The sequence below is a fragment of the Stomoxys calcitrans genome, chromosome 1, assembly GCF_963082655.1.
Source record: "Stomoxys calcitrans chromosome 1, idStoCalc2.1, whole genome shotgun sequence".
In the NCBI taxonomy this organism is placed as follows: domain Eukaryota; kingdom Metazoa; phylum Arthropoda; class Insecta; order Diptera; family Muscidae; genus Stomoxys; species Stomoxys calcitrans.
The window spans coordinates 262,799,517-262,821,076 of NC_081552.1; the positions used below are offsets into that span (position 1 = coordinate 262,799,517).

General features: G+C 39.7%; 1 protein-coding gene across 1 annotated transcript; it reads right to left on the reverse strand.

Moving 5' to 3' along the window:
- Positions 1-2,374: 2,374 nt before the first annotated feature.
- LOC131995123 (uncharacterized) lies at positions 2,375-2,995 on the reverse strand. The gene is made up of 2 exons (XM_059363131.1): positions 2,767-2,995; positions 2,375-2,691 (listed from the first exon to the last, which is right to left on the reverse strand). The coding sequence occupies exons 1-2, from the start codon at positions 2,879-2,881 to the stop codon at positions 2,414-2,416; spliced, it is 393 nt and encodes a 130-aa protein (XP_059219114.1). The 5' UTR covers positions 2,882-2,995; the 3' UTR covers positions 2,375-2,413.
- Between the last annotated feature and the right edge of the window lie 18,565 nt (positions 2,996-21,560).

A 21,560-nucleotide genomic window follows, 5' to 3' on the forward strand; every position in this document is an offset into this window, starting at 1 on the left:
TATAGGGGGTCATCCCACCCCCCAAATGGGCATATTAGCCAATCGCGACTATATGGGACTCGATTTGTTTGTTTGTTCCAGCAGAACCGATTTTCTCAAATTTTTCACGGATTATGTTGGATAGTCTGCAAGAAAACATTTATGGTGTCTGTGCTCACCCCCCAAAACCCCCCAGCAAGAAAAATTTTTCTGATTGGGACAATATGGATATCAAATAAAAGCTATTTAAAGGTAGAGTCCAATGCTGATATAAAAATTTATTCCTTGGCGTCTGCGGCACCTACCCACACCCAAAACCCCTAAACAGTACATATTTACCGATTGGGACTATATGGGTATCATACGAAAGGCATTTGGAAGCTAATTACACATCTGTTATAAGAATTTGATCCAAGGTGTCTACGGGGCCTCTCCAACCTCAAAATGAGCACGAATGTCCAACGTCACAAAAAGGATATCAAACAAAAGGTCTTTGGGAGTTGAGCACGAATGGGATAGAGTCTGGGACCGGACCACCCAACAAATACCCTTCAATAGGACGTGTAGTTCGAGCGGGATAATATGTGAATTAAAAGAAAGGTCTTTTCAGTAGAATTCAAATCTAATGTTGAATAAGGATTTAAGAATCTGGGTCACGTCCAGCCTGCCATTCAGCAGGAAATGTATAATGCGACTGAAATAATTTGTCATTTGGGTCTTAGCGTCGGGGGAGCAACACTCTTCAATACAAAACTGTCATGCAGCACGACCGAGAATATATTGTGCTCAAAAGAAAGGATGTGTGAGAGTACAATCCCTATCCTACCCCAAAAAAAGGAGTAAAAATAATATATGAAAGCCGATCAGCATAGAAAAGGACAGCAATAAAAGGTCTTTGGTAGTAGAGGACACTTTTTCCCCTCAAATACCCCATAGAGTGGACGTATTTGTGGATTATGACAATAAGAAGGCTCAAATCTGATATCTGTTTTATGGCCAAGAGTTTCAGGGATGCCTCACCTAAATTCCCCCTGTACCACACATATATACCGACTATAGCAAATGTGATTTTTGGGAGTAGAGTATGAATCTGATCTCCACTTTCGGGACAAAGGGTTTGGCTACTCCAATTCACCACCAAAACTAAAAGAATGATGTATATCCAACATCCTAACTATAATGGGCGGACTCCCCCCTTACCCTAATTTTCAGAAACACCAGATCTCGGAGATGGGTGGTGCGTTTTAAGCGAAATTTCGTGTGCTCTCATATAGTACCCTAAAAATAAAAATTTGGTATCCAAATTTCGGATGGGGTACCTAGGGGGCTGCCCCACCATAAAACCTACCAAACATATATTTACACCAATCACGACAATATGGGACTCAAATGAAAGGTATTTAGGATAAGAAAATGTATCTGATATCCAATTGTCGGACCAAGTGCTAGGGGGACCACCCCAAGCCCCAAAACACCCCTATATCGGACATATTTACAGACCATGGCAATATGGGACTCAAATGAAAGGTATTTGCGAGTAGAATACGAATCTGATATCCAAATGTGGGACCACGTTTTTGGGGGTCCACCCCTTTCCCAAAACACCCCCCAAACAGGACTTATTTACTGACCATGGGAATATGGGGCTTAAATAAAAGGTATTTGAATGTAGAATACGAATCTGAGATCCAGATGTGGGACCAAGTGTTTGGGGGGCCGTCTCTCACCAAAAACATCCCCCAAGGGTGACAAATTTACGACCATTGCAATATGGGACTCAAATGAAAGGTCTTTGGGAGTAAAGCACGAATTTGTTATCAATATTCGGGAAAAAGAGTCTATGGGGCCACCCCACCCCCACAACACCACCCAAATATTATGTATTTTCTGACTATTGCAATATGAGGCTCAAATAAGACGGTTTTTAAAGTGGAATACGAATTCGATATATATTTTCAAGGCCAACTTACTGAGACATGTGCATTCTTAACTAAAGGTCACGTCAAATCAAAGCAGCTAATAAACTGGCTTGGAGTTTGATAAATAAAGAGCACGGTGCGTAAGTCTTCAACGATTTCAGGCATTCCATGATATGGGACCATTTATTTGTTCCAAAATATTAAAATTATAACTAAATAATATTGGGTTGCCCAAAAAGTAATTGCGGATTTTTCATATAGTCGGCGCTGACAAATTTTTTCACAGCTTGTGACTCTGTAATTGCATTCTTTCTTCTGTCAGTTATCAGCTGTAACTTTTAGCTTGCTTTAGAAAAAAAGTGTAAAAAAAAGTATATTTGATTAAAGTTCATTTTAAGCTTTATTAAAAATGCATTTACTCTCTTTTAAAAAATCCGCAATTACTTTTTGGGCAACCCAATATTTCTTGCAAAGAGTATTGTGGATTTGAATTTCTTCAATTCCTAATATAAAGATTATTTTGTATTTGATTTCCTCTTAAAAACACCACATAAATATGATTTCAAAGACTTTTTATATATTTTCCATGCCTTCTGTCCGATGTAGTGTTTTGCCTTTTCGTAGATTATTCCATTATAATCAGAAACGACCTTAGCAATCTTCAATGGCAAATACATCAACAGCAATCCGCATAGAATATAATTGCAAACAAGAAGAACATCCAGCATAAATTGTAAGAATGTCTCCAATGCCTTCGAATAGCTTATCCATTGGGTATTGTGGTTCTCCGATACTTAGAAAAAAAATTTGAGAAATGTTAATCATACAAAATCTGCCATGATTTGCAATGAAATCTTGTCTCACTTACCGCTGAAACGTTCCAATTCAATGAAGGAATTTACATCAACCTTTAAGCAATGAAACACATTATCCCAGTGGCCTTCAGTTGACAATGCCTCTATGGACTCGCACATTGGTGACATGTTATGCAGAGATTTTGTCAAGTTTCTTAGTTTTTTCACGTTATTTAAATTGAAAATATCTATGATTTCATTCGAAACGCCTTCTTGATTGATTGAAACAAATTGTTCTTGTCAACAAAATCAATTATGGCACTCCCGTCAATATTGAGTACCTCAATTTGTTTAACAAAAAAAGTGTTTTACACAAAAATGTGATTTGGGTAATATTTGTTGATATAGAAAAAAATACCGATTCGGATCATACTCGTCACGAATGCTGTAAGACAGAACAGAAGTCTTTGTGCCGAATTTCAGCCTAAAGTTAAATCCGGACATCGGTTTATATGGGGGCTATATCAGATAAAAAACCGATGCGGATCATTCTTGGCACGGATGTTGAAAGTCAGCATATTAGTCCCTGTGCCAAATTTCAGTCACATCGGATAAAAATTGAGGTCTCTAGGGCTCGAGAAGTCAAAACCGGGGATCGGTTTATGCGACCTACATCACGGGATAACTGTGAGCAGCGCATGAGCTGCGACTTTGAGCTCTGATTTGTGTGGTGTTCATCGATAATCACGAGAAGCTCAGATGGCAACTACCAGGCGCATCCACAGATTGCGGATTGAAGAATGCTCCATACGGAGTAACTGTAATTTCAGTCGCGGACAATCAGCAACATCAAGTGGAGTCTTAGTAAGAGGCCGGGTGGCATCGGTTTTTGCTTAAATAGTGAGTGGCTATGGTGCTCGACATGACAAGGCGAGTTATTGGCGCAATTAAATAACCAAAGACCATCCCCATCGTTCCCGCTGCAATAGGTCACCAATAGGAGCTTAATGATGATCGCTACCTGCACATTCAAATGTGGCTACAACAACAACAACATATATATCAAAAGAAGTATCGCTGCAAAGTTGCAAGCGGATATCTTTATTGCTTTCAACAGACAGACGGACGGACATCGCTAGATCGGCTCAGAATGTCAAGATTTAATATGATGGGGGGTATATGACAAGATTATTATACCCCCCATCCTATGCTGGTGGGTATAAAAAATAATGAAGTCCTAGCTCAATGAAAAGAGACTTCCTTTTTCTAACCATCAGCCCAAGGGCCAAATGGGTTAATACGAGGGTTGCCTTCGATAATCGATCGATAAACACTGGTCCTTAATGGAGCTTCATCGCCAAAAATTAAATAAAGTTCATCGAGGCACTGTTGATGAGTTAATCCACGAAAGTTGGAAAAAATAATTGCAAGAAAATGGTCACGATTTAATTCCATTTTTTTTGGGGAGGAGGTGAATCTTCTAAAGTACTGTAAACAACACAAATAGCGCTCGTATGTCATAACTTTCTGAGTACGTACAACCTCAAAAATGTTAAGCTTTACCAAAGAGCCATCAGTTGACAGAATGCAACACAAGTGTTGTCCAATCCTGAAATATAAGTTTAACAAAGTGTAAAATCGTATGTAAAACAAGTACAAAGTCAAATTTCAATGAAATCGGATTATAAATGCACCTTTTATGGGACCAAGAGTTGCAACTATATCCAAATTTGGACCGATTTGGGCCAAGTTACAGAAAAATGTCGAAGAGCCTGGCACAACTCACTGTCCCAAATCTCGTCGAAATCGGACAATGAATGCGCCTTTTATGGCCTCAAAACCTTAAATTGAGAGATCGGCCTAGTGGCAGTTATCTCCAAATCTGGACCGATCTGAGCCAAATTGAAGAAGAATGTCGAAGGGCCCAACACAATTCACTGTCCCAAATTTCAGCGACATCGGACAATAAATGCGCTTTTCATTGGCCCAAAAGGGCCCAACACAACTCGCTGTCCCAAATTTCGGCTTTTTATGGGTCCAAAAAAGCCTTAAATAGAGAGATGGGTCTATATGGCAGCTATATGCAAATCTTGATCGATCTAAGCCAAATTGCAGAAATATGTCGAGATCCTTAACCTAATTGACTCTCCCTAATTTCGGCGACATCGGACAATAAAAGCGACTTTTATGGATTCAAAACCTTAAATCGAGAGATCGGTCTATTTGACGCTATATCCGAATCAGGACCGATCTGGGCCCAATTAAAGAAGGATATCGAAGGGCCTTACACAACGCACTGTCCCAAATTTCGGCGACATCGGACAATAAATGCGCTTTTTATGGCCCCAAAACCTAAAACCGAGAGATCGGTCTATATGGCAGCCATATCCAAATCTAAAGCGATCAGTCCCATATTACAGAAGTATGTCAAGGGGCTTAACTTAACTCACTGTCCCAATTTTCGACCAAAACGGATAATAAATGCGTCTTTTATGGGCTAAAAACCTTAAATCGGGAGATGAATCTATATGGCAGCTATATCCAAAAAATGGACCAATCAGGGTCCAATTGAAGAAGGGTGTCGAAGGGCCTAACACAATTCACTGTCCCACATTTTGGCAAAGTCAGACAATAAATGCGCTTTTTATGGCCTCAAAACCTAAAACCGAGAGATCGGTCTATATGGCAGCTACATCCAAATCAGGACCGAACTGTGGCATATTGCAGAAGTATGTCAAGGGGCTTAACTTAACACACTGTTCCAAATGTCGACGCCATCGGATAAAAAATGCGCCTTTTATGGTCCCAAACCTTATATCGAGCGATTGGTCTATATGGCAGCTATATCAAAATCTGATCCGATCAACGCCAAATTGAAGAAAGATGTCAATAGTCCCTAGACAACTCACTGTCCCAAATTTCAGCAAAATCGGACAATAAATGCGCCTTTTATGGCCCCAAATCCTTAAATCAAGGAATTGGTCTATATGGCAGCTATATCCAAGTCTGAACGAATCTGGGCCAAATTGACAAAGGATGTCAAAGGGCCTAACACAACTCACTGTCCCAAATTTGGGCGACATCGGACAATAGATGCGCCTTTTATGGGTCCAAAACCTTAAATCGAGAGATCGGTCTATATGGCAGCTATAACCAAATCTGGACCGATCCGGGCCAAATTGACGAAGAATATCGACTGGCCTATCACAATCCACTGTCCCGAATTTCAGCAAAATCGGATAATTAATGTGGCTTTTATGGGCCAAAGACCCATATCATGATATAGTCCGATATAGCCCATCTTCGAACTTAACCTGCTTATGGACAAAAAAAGAATCTGTGCAAAGTTTCAGCTCAATATCTCAATTTTTGAAGACTGTGGCGTGATTTCAACAGACAGACGGACGGACATGTCTAGATCGTCTTAGTCGTAGTCTAGATTGGCCTCAAAATTGTATATCGAATTGGTTTTCAAATCTCAAAAACCCTTCACTTAAACCCCTTATTTTGAAAAATATGTCCGGTTTGGCTCTAAAAACGATGAATATAGAGCTCCACTGTCTTGAAGACCCAAATTGTCTTGGTGAGCAAATACGTCCTACTTGGGGGTTATAATGGTGGTGGGACGGCCCCTAAACATTCATTTGAGCTAAATACAATTTTCCATAGTCGACTGACATGACCGGTTTGGGAAGTGTTTTGCGGGATGGGGCGGCCACTCAGTGACTTGGATTTGAAAATATATATCAGATTCGTGTTCTACTCTAAAATACCTTTTATTTGAGCCTCATATTGCAATATCAGCAAATACTTCCTATTTGGGTGGTATGGCCCCGAATATTGACATTAGATACGTGCTTTACTTTCAAAGACCTTTCATTTGGGCCCCATATTGCTATGGTCGTAAATTTGTCCATTTTGGGGGGTGTGTTGTTGGGGAGGAGCGGCCCCCCAAACGCTTGGTCCCATATGTGGATATCAGATTCGTATTGTACTCCCAAATACCTTTTATTGGAGCCCCATATTGCCAGTGGTCAGTAAAATAGCCCTAATTGGGGATGTTTTGGGGTAGGGATAAACCCCCTGAAATTTGGTCACACATTTGGATATCAAATTCGTATTCTATTTCCAAAAACCTTCCATTTGAGTCCCTTATTGCCATGATCGGTAAATATGTCCGATTTAGGGGTGTTTTGGGGATTGGGGTGGTCCCCCAAACTTTTGGTCCCACAATTGGAAATCAGATACATTTGCTATTCTTAAATAATTTTCATTAAAATCCCATGTTTTCGTGATTGGTCATTATATATATTCAGTAGGTTTTGTGGATGGGACGGCCCCCCTAGGTACCCCATCCAAAATTCGGATACCAAATTTTTGTTTCTAGGCTACTATAAGAGAGGACACAAAATTTCGCATAAATCGCAGTACCCATCTCCGAGATATGGCATTTCTGAGAATTAGAGTAAGGGGGAGGCTGCGCCCCCCCTTTAGATATCAAAAAATGAAGTACCCTATTTTCACCACGGGTCCATAATGCATTATCTGCGAAAATTTCAAGAAAATAGGTTCAGCAGTTTTTGAGTCTGTACAGAATATACATACCAATAAACAAACAAACACAAATTCATTTTTATACCCTCCACCATAGGATGGGGGTGTACTAATTTCGTCATTCTGTTTGTAACTCCTCGAAATATTCCTCTAAGACCCCATTAAGAATATATATCCTTGATCGTCAAGATATTTTAAGTCGATCTAGCCATGTCCATCCATCCGTCCGTCTGTCCATCCGTCCGTCCGTCTGTTTGTCGAAAGCACGCTAACTCTCGAAGGAGTAAAGCTATCCGCATGAAATTGGCCATATCGGTCCATGTTTTGATAAGCTGCCATATAAACCGACCTGGGATCTTGACTTCTCGACCCACTAGAGAACGCAATTCTTTTCCGATTCGGTTGAAATTTTGCATAAGATGTTTTGTTATAGTTTCTAACAACTGTGCCAATTATGGTTTGAATCGGTCCATAACCTGACATAGATGTCATATAAACCGATCTGGGGTCTTGACTTCTTGAGCCTCTAGAGGGCGCAATTCCTATGCGATTTGGCTGAAATTTTGCATACGGTGTTTCGTACGGGGTAAATCGGTCCATAACCTGATATATCTGTCATATAAACCGATCTTGGGTCTTGACTTCTTGAGCTAATAGAGCGCGCAATTTTCATCCGATTTGGCTGAAATTTTGCATGAGGTGTTTTGTTATGACTTCCAATTACTGTGCTAAGAATATCGCAAATCGGTTCACAACCTGATAATAGCTTCCATATAAACCGATCTGGGGTCTTGACTTCTTTTGTTAGGACTTCTAACAACTGTGTTAAATATGGTTCAAATCGTTCCATAACCTGACATAGCTGTCATATCAACCGATCTGGGATCTTGACTTCTTGAGCTAATAGAGCGCGCAATTCTCATCCGATTTGGCTGAAATTTTGCATGAGGTGTTTTGTTATAACTTCCAACAACTGTGCTAAGTATGGCGCACATCGGTTCACAACCTGTTATAGCTGTCATATGAACCGATCTGGGATCTTGACTTCTTGAGCCTCTAGAGGGCGCAATTCCTATCCAATTTGGCTGAAATTTTGCATACCGTGTTTCGATATGACTTCCAACAACTGTGCCAAGTACGGGGTAAATCGGTCCATAACTTGACATAGCTGTCTTATAAACCGATGTGGGATCTTGACTTCTTGAGCCTTTAGAGGGCGCAATTCCTATCCGATTGGGCTGAAATTTCGCATGAGTTATTTTGTTATGACTTCCAACAACTGTGCTAAGTATGGCGCAAATCGGTTCATAACCTGATATAGCTGCCATATAAACCGATCTGGGATCTTGACTTCTTGAGCCTCTAGAGGGCGTAATTATTATCCGATTTGGCTGAAATTTTGTACAACGGCTTCTTCCATGACCTTCAACATACTAGTCAAATATGGTCCGAATCGGTCTATGGTCTGATACAGCACCCATATAAACCTATCTCTCTATTTTACTTCTTGAGCCCCTAAAGGGCACAATTCTTACCAGAATTGGCTGAAATTTTACACATAGACTTCTGCTGTGGTCTCCAATCAATCAATTCAATTATGGTCCGAATCGCACTACAACTTGATATAGCTCCAATATTAGATCAATTCTTTTCTTTTATCCTTGGTTTGCCTAAAAGGAGATATCGGGAAAAGAACTCGACAAATGCGATCCATGGTGGAGGGTATATAAGATTCGGCTCGGTCGAACTTAGCCCTCTTTTACTTGTTAACTTATAAGAAGATTTGAAGCGGAGAATTAAAACCAATGAATTGCTTACACATGTTCATATGCATGTGTGTGGTCCACGACCGCAAGTTTTGCATCAAAGCATAATTTTGTAAAAATATTGCCAAAGCAAATACATAAAATTTTTAGCTATTTAGGATTTTAGGTTTTGTAATTAAAAAAATGTTTTGTGCTTAATGGCAACGTCATATATCTCTCCCATTCCGTTGAGAGTAGATTGGCAAAAATGTATTTTGCAATTCCCTAATTAGATCTTAACCGCAGTAATGAATGGCAATCACACTGTCATGTCCTCCATCATGGTGGTAGTGGGGGTAAGCAACAATTAGTTCACTTAACAATTGATAGCTCATCGAGGAGTCGCAGCAGCAAAAGCCAGAGTGCCCTCAACATCATAGTAATCTGCCATCCCATCCCAGATTGCCATCAGAGCTGCTGTGTCCCTAATTCAAGCTGCTATGGTGCTCGGTCAGACACACATGCATGCGGTTGCTTACAATTCCAGCAGCATTGTTGGCGCGGCATCAATGCTGGAATACGAATGCAATTGATGGTCAAACTGTGAAGTCATGCCTTCAAGTCTTGCACGATAGATGAAGGCACTTAAGATCCAAAATGGCAAAGCTTAGATAGACAAAAATTGCAAAAAAATGGGACCACTGGCTTGAGACTTTTAAAACGAAAAAAAGCCTCAGTCTCTTCACTTAACCTCTCATATTTGGCATCTTCTTTTCAATTATCGCCCATTTTGTTGCTTTCAGTTTTTGTTTTGTTTGTGTTGGTGTTGGTGTTGATGGCGATGTAGTGGTGTTTTGCTTGAGAGTGGAAGGTGCCCTTACAGCATAACGATCTATTGACCAAAATGAAAAGAGTTGTAATTTAATACCCCACATTCAGATAGTCAGTCACCTCCCATGCTAGTCATGAAATTTTCCAATATTTGTTCACCCATGTCTCATGCCATTTAGGGTACTGGTACATGGACATTTTTGTTACTGCCTGAGAAGATTCAGTCCAAATTAATTGCACTCTCAAAGCTGATGATTGATGGCGATCCTGCTGTGACAGACAACGATGGTCATAACATCTAAAATTTTATATTAATTCTGCACTAACAGATGTTCACTGCCGAGTGAGAATGCTTCGCCTTTTATGTTAATGAGCTTCTACGGCATACATACGTAATAAATTCTATCTCTCAAAATATGCATAATTGCTGTTTCTATTCTAATGCCAAGCTACCGGTCTTACGTGTTTTATAGAAACTGTTAAAAGATTTGTTAGGTACGAGGTCGGCATCTTGGGCCATTGTTTGTAATAACTCTTGACAAAAAAAGGGTTGAAGTCTTCTGTTTTTTTTTCGTTTATTTTTATTGTTAATTTTGAAAAAGAGACCAATCTTTTTTCGTAGAAATGGGGTGTTTTTTTTAACACTTTCTTGAATATTGTGGAAAAGGTGTTGATTCCTATTTTAGAAAAGAATAAACAAACCTTTTCGATTTGAAAATGTACCCTAAAAGAAAATTTATGTAAAAAGGCATTAAGTTTGGCCGGGCCGAACTTTGGATACCCACCACCTCGGGTGTAAATGTAAACCCCCTTTTGCCACAGTCTGGTGAAAATTGGATAACTTATGTACCCAATTTCAACACGGACTTTGAGTGGTCTAATAAATATAAGTCCGAATTTTGTGTTTCAAATTTCAACAAAATCAAGTAATAAACAAGTAAAAGCGTGCTAACTTCGGCCGGCCGAATCTTAAATACCCTCCACCATGGAGCGCATTTGTCGAGTTCTTTTCCCGGCATCTCTTACTAGGCAAAAAATGATAAAAGAAAAGATTTGCTCTGCTATTAGAGCGATATCAAGATATGATCCGGTTTAAACCACAATTAAATTATATATTGGAGACCTGTGTAAAATGTCAGCCGATTCGAATAAGAATTGCGCCCTTTGGGGGCTCAAGAAGTAAAATAGAGAGATCGATTTATATGGGAGCTGTATCGGGCTATAGACCGATTCAGACCATAATAAACACGTATGTTGATGGTCATGAGAGGATCCGTCGTACAAAATTTCAGGCAAATCGGATAATAATTGCGACCTCTAGACGCTCAAGAAGTCAAAATCCCAGATCGGTTTACATGGCAGCTATATCAGGTTATGAACCGATTTAATTCATACTTGGCACAGTTGTTAGATATCATAACTAAACACGTTGTGCAAAATTTCATTCCAATCGGATAAGAATTGCGCACTCTAGAGGCTCAAGAAATCAAGATCCCAGATAGGTTTATATGGCAGCTATGCCACAGTTGTTGGATATCATAACAAAACACGTCGTGCAAAATTTCATTCCAATCGGATAAGAATTGCGCTCTCTAGAGGCTCAAGAAGTCAAGACCCAAGATCGGTTTATAAAGCAGCTATATCAGGTTATAAACCGATTTGAACCATACCTGGCACAAATGTTGGATGTCACAACAAAACACGTTGTACAAAATTTCATTCAAATCGGATGAGAATTGCGCCCTCTAGAGACTCAAGAAGTCAAGACCCAAGATCGGTTTATAAAGCAGCTATATCAGGTTATGGACCTATTTGAACCATACTTGGTACAAATGTTGGATGTCACAACAAAACACGTTGTACAAAATTTCATTCAAATCGGATGAGAATTGCGCCCTCTAGAGGCTCAAGAAGTCAAGACCCCAGATCGGCTTATATGGCAGCTATATCAAAACATGGACCGATATGGCCCATTTACAATACCAACCGAAGTATTTGTGCAAAATTTCAAGCGACTAGCTTTACTCCTTCGGAAGTTAGCGTGCTTTCGACAGACAGACGGACGGACAGACGGACGGACGGACAGACGGACGAACGGACAGACGGACGGACAGACGGATGGACATGGCTAGATCGACATAAAATGTCACGACGATCAAGAATATATGTACTTTATGGGGTCTCAGACGAATATTTCAAGTAGTTACAAACAGAATGACGAAATTAGTATGGTATAAGCTTTTATTCGCTTCAGACCCTTTATCGGCAGATCGCTCTGTATGTCAGCTATATCTAAACATTGTCCGATAAAAACCATATTTAGGACGGATGTCGGGAGACCTAAAACTACCCACTGTTTTCAATTTCAACGAAATCGGGTAATAAATAGAGCTTTTATGAACTTCAGACCCTTTATCGGCAGATCGGTCCATGTGGCAGCTATATCTAAATATAGGCCGATCTGTACCGTATTTGGGTCCTATGTTGGGAGGTGTAAAGCTGCTCACTGTTACAAATTTCAGCGAAATCGGGTAATAAATAAAGCTTCTATGGGCTTCAGACCCTTTATCGACAGATCGGTCTATATGGCAGGTATGTCCAAATAAAGTCCGATCTAATCCATATTTGGATCAGATGTCGGCAGGGTTAAAATAACTCACTGTCCCAAATTTCGGTGACAACGGACAATAAATGCGCCTTCTATGGGCCTAAGACCTTAAATCGAGAGATCGGACTATATGGCAGCTATATCCAAATCTGGACCAATCTGAGCCAAATTGAAGAAGAATGTCGGAGGGCCTAACACAACTCACTGTCCCAAATTTCAGCAAAATCGGAAAACAAATGTGTATTTTACGGGCCTAAGACCTTAAATCGGCAGATCGGTCTATATGGCAGCTATATTCAAATCTGGATCGATCTGAGCCAAATTGAAGAAGAATATCGAAGGGCCTAACACAACTCACTGTTGCAAATTTCGGTGACATCGGACAATAAATGCACCTTTTATGGGCCCAAAACCTTAAATCTAGAGATCAGTCTATAGGCAGCTATATCCAAATTTGGATCGATCTTAGCCAAATTGAAGAAAAATGTCGAAGGGCCTAATACAACTCACTGTCCCAAATTTCGGTGACATCGGACAATAAATGCGCCTTTTATGAGCCCAAAAACCTTAAATCGAGAGATCGCTCTATATGGCGGCTATATCCAAATCTGGACCGATCTGAGCCAAATTGAAGAAAAATGTCGAAGGGCCTAACACAACTAACTGTCCCAAATTTCGGCGAAATTGGAAAATAAATGCTCTTTTTATTGCCCCAAAACCTTAAATCGAGAGATCGGTCTATAGGCAGCTATATCCAAATCTGGATCGATCTTAGCCAAATTGACGAAAGATGTCTAAGGGCCTTACACAACTCACTGTCGCAATTTTTTTGCAAAATCTAACAATAAATGCATTTTTTATGGGCCCAAAACCTTAAATCGAGAGATCGGTCTATATGGCAGCTATATCCAAATCTAAACCGATCTGAGCCAAATTGAAGAAAAATCTTGAAGGGCCTAACACAACTCACGGTCCCAAATTTCGGCGAACTCGGACAATAAATGCGCGTTTTTTGGGCCCAAAACCTTTAACCAAGAGATCGGTCTATATGGCAGCTATACCCAAATCTGGACCGATCTGAGCCAAATTAAAGAAATATATCGGAGGGCCTAACACAACTCACTGTCCCAAATTTGAGCAAAATCGGATTATAAATGTGGCTTTTATAGGCCCAAGACCCTAAATCGGCCGATCGGTCTGTATGAGAGCTATATCAAGATATAGTCCGATATAGCCCATCTTCGAACTTAGCTTAGCTTATGGACACAAAAAGAATCTGTGCATAGTTTCAACTCAATATCTCTATTTTTGAAGACTGTAGCGTGATTTCAACAGACAGACGGTCAGACGGACGGACATGGCTAGATCGTCTTAGATTTTTACGCTGATCAAGGATATATAAACTTTTTAGGGTCGGAAATGGATATTTCGATGTGTTGCGAACGGAATGACCACCCATCCTTGGGTGGTGGGTATAAAAATGGGTAATGCCACCATATGGACGCAATATTTTAGTCTCAACCGATTTTGATGAGTTTCGGCATAGGGTTTCAGATGGGTAATAAATCAATTTGTAGCAAATTTCGAGGAAATCAGTGCAAGATCTGAATATCTACGGTTCTATTAGTGCTATTTGGGCGATACGTATGTATATAGGGGAGCTATTTCTTAATCTGTACCGATTTTGATTAAATTCATAAGAAAATTATATGTGGCAAATTTCGTAAAGATCGGTTGAAAAATCACCCCATTATTATAATGGGTTTCTATAGGGTAAATACCCAATGTCTGGGTATTTATTGGGTTTATACCCAATGAAACCTTTTTTGGGTATTTATAAATTTTCAGATATTTTGGTAATGAAATCATTTTCAAAAAAATTTTTGATGATTTCGTATTCTCTGTATATAAACCTGACCCTCTAAATCGATAAAATCGGAACAAAGTTATATATAGCTGATATATAGACCGATCTACAGACATAAAGTCTTGAGGCAATAAAATGATAATTTTCTATCCGATTTTCCATGAAATTTGGCAATGTGAGTTCTGGTACACCCCTACCTATTTCTGTGAAGTGTGGTCCAGATCGGACCATATTTGGATATAGCTGCCTTATAGACCGACTGCCCGATCTCCCGATATAGGGTATTAGGGCTATAAAAGAACCATTTATATCCCGATTTCTATGAAAATTGGCACAGTGAGTTCTGATAAATCGCTACGCATTCTTGTTAAATGGAGCCACATTTTTGTAAGGCCGCCTAGATCGTACGATTTAACGCCTTTAGACTATTTTTTGCGGAGGCCACCGTAACGCAGAGGTTAGCATGTCCGCCTATGACGCTGAACGTCAGGGTTCGAATCCTGGCGAGACCAGTAGAAAAAATTTTCAGCGGTGGTTTCCCCCCCTAACATTTGTGAGGTACTATGCCTTGTAAAACTTCTCTCCAAAGAGGTGTCGCACTGCGGCACGCCGTTCAGACTCGTCTATAAAAAGGAGGCCCCATATCATTGAGCTTAAACTTGAATCGGACTGCACTCATTGATATGTGAGAAGTTTGCCCCAGTTCCTTAGTGGAATGTTCATGGGCAAAATTTGTTTTTCTATTTTTTGTGGGGCTATGTTAAAGCTCATGTCTATGCAGACAAGTCCGCTTCAAATGATGCTTTGGAAGACAATATTGAAATTTATTCGTGAGATACCGGCCGAAATGTTGGAAAGAGGATGCCAAAATTGGACTTGGCGGATGGACCATTTGAGGCGCAGTCACAATCAACATTTCACCCAAATGTTGATCGTGACTGCGCCTCAAATGGTCAATGGTAAGACTCAAACATTCAATTTTATGGACCGTTCTATCGATTCAAAGAAAGATTTTATTTTTTTGAAAAACTTTCCTATAGCTCTTAAAAAACCACCCTTTACTAGGAGCAAGTATTTGAGGGGCCGCCACCAACAAAAAACCGCTAAGAGAACATGTTAATCTCAGTTTTGGGTATCAAGTATCTTCGGGGACTGCTCACACACATAAACCCCACCCCCCAATATGGGACTCAAGTGAAAAGTATTGAGGGTAGATAACGAATATGGTGTTGCTATTTGGGGATAGGAGTCTAACGGGCTGTCCCACAAATCAACATATGGGCCGATTAGAACCAAATACGAAAAATTTTCACACGCAGACATCATACCTGCACTTTGGATACCAACAATCTTTATTACAATCAAAAAGGAAAAATCCCACTTGTGTATCTCAATTACAATTCAATTGTCAATCCAATCACTAACTAGCATTTAAATCAGCCTAATAGCGTTTTTAGATTTATTGAACCGCCTTCGTATGTGATAGATAAAATTTATGGCATTTGGCCACGACTACCGACCACACTGCTTTGATGGTTTGTCCTTCAAATCCACCACAAAGGCAATGCAGAGTTCAAGGCAAATCTTTTCCGCCGTTTGAAGAAATTTCAAAGACCTACGTTATCCATTAGCAGGAGGACAGCTTCTTGGGTTATAAATTATATACAGGGTGGACTCAAATTTAGAAAAAGGTGAATTTTCAGTTTAGACGTACATAGATTATTTTATTTAACTTTCATTATTTTTTTTTTGTCATTGATATACACACCACCGGAGGGTGGAGGTATATTCATTTTGTCATTCCGTTTGCAACACATCGTAATATCCATTTCCGACCCTACAAAGCATATATATATTCTTGATCAGCGTACAAATCTAAGACGATCTAGACATGTCCCTCCGTCTCACTGTTGAAATCACGCTACAGTCTTTAAAAATAGAGATATTGACCTGAAACTTTTTTTGTCCATAAGCAAGTTCGAAGATAGCTACATCGGACTATATCTTGATATAGCCCCCATATAGTCCGATCCGCCAATTTAGGGTCTTGGGCCCATAAAAGCCACATTTATTATCCGATTTTGTTGAAATTCGGGACAGTGAGTTATGTTAAGCCACTCCACATTCATCCGCAATTTGGCCCAGATCGGTTCATATTTGGATATAGCTGCCATATAGACCGATCTCTCGATTTAAGGTTTTGGGGCCATAAAAGGGGCATTTATTGTCCGATTTTGCCAAAATTTGGGACAGTGAGGTAAGTAAAACCCCTCGACACACTTCTGCAATATGGAACAGATCTGTCCAGATTTGGATATAGCTGCCACATAGACCTATCTCTCGATTTAAGGTTTTGGACCCATAAAATGCGCATTTATTGGCTGACTTCGCCGAAATTTGGAACAGTGAGTTGTGTTAGGCCCTTTGACATCCTTCTTCAATTTAGGCCAGATCGGTCCAGATTTGAATATATTTGCCATATAGACCGATCTCTCAATCTCTCTCAGGTTTTGAAACATAAAAGGCGCATTTATTGTACGATGTCGCTGAAATTTGAGACAGTGAGTTAGGTTAAGCCCCTCGATATATTTCCCCAATTTGGCTCAGATGGGTCTAGATTTGGATATAGCTGCCATATAAACCGTTCTCTCGATTTAAGGTTTTGGGCCCATAAAAGGCGCATTTATTGTCCGATTTCGACGGAATTTGGGATAGTGAGTTGTGTTAGGCCCTTCAAAATTCTTCTTCAATTTGGCTCAGATCAGTCTGGATCTCGATATAGCTGCCATATAGACCGATCTCTCGATTTAAGGTTTTGGGGCCATAAAAGGCGAATTAATTGTCCGATTTCGACGAAATTTGGGACAGTGAGTTAGGTTAAGCCCCTCGATATATTTCTCCAATTTGGCCTACATCGATCACGTATTACATTTAGCTGCCATATAGACCGATCGCTCGATTTCAGGTTTTGGCCCATAAAAGGCGCATTTATTGTCTGATGTCACCGAAATTTGGGACAGTGAGTTTAGTTAGGCTCTTCGACATTTTTCTGCGCATTTATAATCCGATTTCACTGAAATTTGACACAGTGACTTATGTTAGGCTTTTCGACATCCGTGTCGTATATGGTTCAGATTGGTTTAGATATAGCTACTAAAAAGACCAATATTTTGTTATACACAATTGAACAATGACTTGTTCTAATTAGTATTTGGTCCAAATCGGAACATACTTCGATATAGCTGCTATGGGGCATTGGTATGCATTCTTCACCGGATTGTGGTGAAAGGGGGTTGGGATTAACGGTTGGGATTGTAAATGGGCCAAATCGGTCCTTGTTTTGATATAGCTGCTTGGGTCTTGACTTCTTGAGCCACTAGAGAGAGCAATTCTCGTCCGATTTGACTGAAATGTTTAACGTGGTGTTTTGGTACCACTTCCAACAACTGCGCTAAGTACGGTTCAAATCGCTCCATGTTTTGATATAGCTGCGGTATAAACCGATCTGTGGTCTTGACTTCTTGAGCCTCTAGAGGGCGCAATTCTCATCCGATATGACTGAAATTTTGCACATAGTGTTCATAATCTGGTATAGCTCTCATATAAACCGCTCATGGATCTTGACTTCTTGAGCCAATAGAGAGCGCAATTCTCATCCGATTTGGCTGAAATTTTGCATGAGGTGTTTTGTTATGACTTCCAATAACTGTGCTAAGTATGGCACAAATCAGTATATAGCCTGATATAGCTGCCATATAAACCGATCTGGGATCTTGACTTCTTGAGCCACTACAGGGCGCAATTCTCATCCGATTTGGCTGAAATTTTGTACAACGGCTTCTCTCTTGACCATCAACATATGTGTCTTATATGGTCTGAATCGATCAATAGCTTGATACAGCTCCCGTATAAACATATCTTCCGATTTTGCTTCTTGAGACCCTACAAGGCGCAATTCTTATCCGAATGAACTGAAATATTACACAATGACTTCTACAATGATCAGCATACATTTGTGATCCGAATCGGACTATAACTTGATATAGCTCCAATAGCAAAACAGCTCTTATTGGATATTCTTTGTTTGCCTAAAAAGAGATACTGCGCATAAAACTCGGCAAATGCAATCCATGGTGGAGGGTATATAAGATTCGGCCCGGCCGAACTTAGCACGCTTTTACTTGTTCAATATTTGACTATTTCCTCAAAATTTATTTTTAATTGTATAAATCTGTACTTACTTTTGGTTCTCCCTGTTGTTGCTGCTTTCATATAGCTCCAATAGCAAAACAGTTCTTATTGGATATTCTTTGTTTGCCTAAAAAGAGATACTGCGCATAGAACTCGCCAAATGCAATCCATGGTGGAGGGTATATAAGATTCGGCCCGGTGAAACTTAGCACGCTTTTACTTGTTCAATACTTGACTATTTCCTCGCAATTTATTTTTAATGGTATAAGTCTGTACTTACTTTTGGTTCTCCCTGTTGTTGCTGCTTTCATTTACAATGAAGTGCATACACATATGTAAGAACACGCGTGGTGATATAATGCGCATATTTGTGTGTAAGTCGCTTGGTGTATGTATGTATGTGTGTGTGCATAAGTTTAGCCCACCTCTGATTTAGTTTGAAGTCAATTAATTTGAATGCTGTTTAATCTAATGCAAGAATCTTGTAAATTGTTTTGATAAATTGTTTCGTTTCAAATGCAGCTAAACAGCCAGATAAACAGTCCGACAGACAGACAGACAGACGTTCAACTTCCATCTGTGGCGCATGCGATGCATTCGATGCAAGTTCAGGTAATTAACATAAAATGAAATGCAATTCTTCAATAAATGAACTGAGCACATTAGAATCGACAAAACCTTAGCCTTGTTAGGCTAAGGCTTTTAAAGTCAGGGTGACACTAAATTGTTGACATTCAAAAATCACAATGCAACAAACGCACACTAAGATGTCGTCTTATACTGAAATTTCAATGTGCGTGTGTGTTGTTAATTTTTTGAACTACTTTGCTTAAGAATTTAAATAATAAAGAAATGATAATTTATTGAATTAGTGTTTATTTGTTTTGTAATTAACACCTTTGAAATTGGTTACTATTTTCGAATGACCAATCCAATCTCTTCAATTTTGTTTTGATTCGAAATGAGGTTGCTGCAACGTTTAAGTAGATTTTCGTGGCGCCATTAATAATAATTTAAGCAGCAGCTACTTTAAGTCAATTGCGAAAGGTCTTTCAATTGAAAGAAGCCTTGAAGGTGAACGCATCGCATTGTGCACGCGCAGCATGATGTGTGCTCGAGTATGGTGTTTAACTCATTTTTAATTTTAAATGGAGTGTTTGTACATTTTGCATTCATGTATGTATTTCGGTTTTTAGTTTTGGTGTCCATTTGAACAAATAAAATAAACATTAAAACAAATCGATGTCTTGTTTGCCATTGTCTAAATAGCATTAATGACGATGTTCCTTATCCAAAAAAAAAGACATGAATAAAGAAAAACAAACATAAACACCCATGTGGTTCAACGATGCCAAGGAGTCAAATGTACTTGCACAGAGGTTATGTTTAATAATTTAAATAGTTTTAAAATTAAACAAGTAAAAACGTGCAAAGTTCGGCCGGGCCGAATCTTATATACCCTCCACCATGGATCTCATTTGTCGAGTTCTTTTTCCGGCATCTCTTACTAGGCAAAACAGGATATAAGAAAAGATTTGCTCTGCTATTAGAACGATATCAAGATATGGTCCAATTTGGACCACAATTAAATTATATGTTGGAGACCTGTGTAAAATGTCAGCCAATTCGAATAAGAATTGCGACCTTTGGGGGCTCAAGAAGTAAAATAGAGAAATCGATTTATATGGGAGCTGTATCGGGCTATCGACCGATTCAGACTATAATAAACACGTATGTTGATGGTCAAGAGAAGATCCGTCGTATAAAATTTCAGACAAATCGGATAATAATTGCGACCTCTAGAGGCTCAAGAAGTCAAGATCCCAGATCGGTTTATATGGCAGCTATATCAGGTTATAAACCGATTTGAACATACTTGGCACAGCTATTGAAAGTCATAACAAAACACGTCGTGGAAAATTTCATTCAAATCGGATAAGAATTGCGCACTCTAGAGGATCAAGAAGTTAAGACCCAAGATCGGTTTATATGGCAGCTATATCAGGATACAAACCGATTTGAACCATACTTGGCACAGTTATTGGATATCATAACAAAACACGTCGTGCAAAATTCGAATCGGATAAGAATTGCGCCCCCTAGCGGCTCAAGGAGTCAAGACCCAAGATCGGTTTATGTGGCAGCTATATCAGGTTATAAACCGATTTGAACCATACTTGACACAAATGTTGGATATCATAACAAAACACGTCGTGCAAAATTCGAATCGGATAAGAATTGCGCCCCCAAGCGGCTCAAGAAGTCAAGACCCATGATCGGTTTATGTGGCAGCTATATCAGGTTATAAACCGATTTGAACCATACTTGGCACAAATGTTGGATATCATAACAAAACACGTCGTGCAACATTCGAATCGGATAAGAATTGATTTGTATTACAGAGATGTTTTCCCTATACATTCGGTACAACGTACAACATATAACGTACGGCGCTTGAAGCATTCACACCTAATATGGCTGATGAGTAAATCTAAACCAAATTACGAAACGCGTTCCATAGTGGCTGGTGTGTGTTGCGATCTCTGGCTTTCCTTTTCCATTTGCAAGCAAAAATCTCCGATCATTGAGCTCGTCTCGAAAGACAGAGAGAGAGAGAGAGAGAAATTTAATGATCCTCGCCCTAAAGCCCAGCACTGACTTCGAGTATTCGCCCGAACAGTTGTCAAAACGGACTAAAAAAAAAACTTTTGTGAAATGACCACGAAATGTTTTCAAATAAGCAGTACTAAGTTCTTTTTACAAAATGATTTCAACATGTGGCTAGCAACATAGTCAAATTTCCTAGATTTTTTATGTACACTAGCCGAACCGGGCCCGCTCCCCTGCGCCCTCTTTAACTCTCCAATATCTTTTTAGAGCTGGGACACTTTGCCCCGAATACTGAATATCGAATTCCTACCATTGTAGCCTATGACGCTGAACGTGTTCGAATCCCGACGAGATCATCGGACAAAGCGGTGGTTATCCCCTCTTAATGTTGGCGACATTTGCGAGGCACAATGCCATGCATGGTCTATTAAAAAATGTTACCCAAAGAGGTGTCGCACTGCG

Excerpts from the sequence above, each read along its gene's own strand:
- LOC131995123 (XM_059363131.1), bottom strand. The coding sequence starts at position 2,881 with ATGTCACCAATGTGCGAGTCCATAGAGGCATTGTCAACTGAAGGCCAC. Across the intron at positions 2,692-2,766 it reads TGAATTGGAACGTTTCAGCG|TATCGGAGAACCACAATACC; the intron begins GTAAGTGAGACA and ends TTTTTTTCTAAG.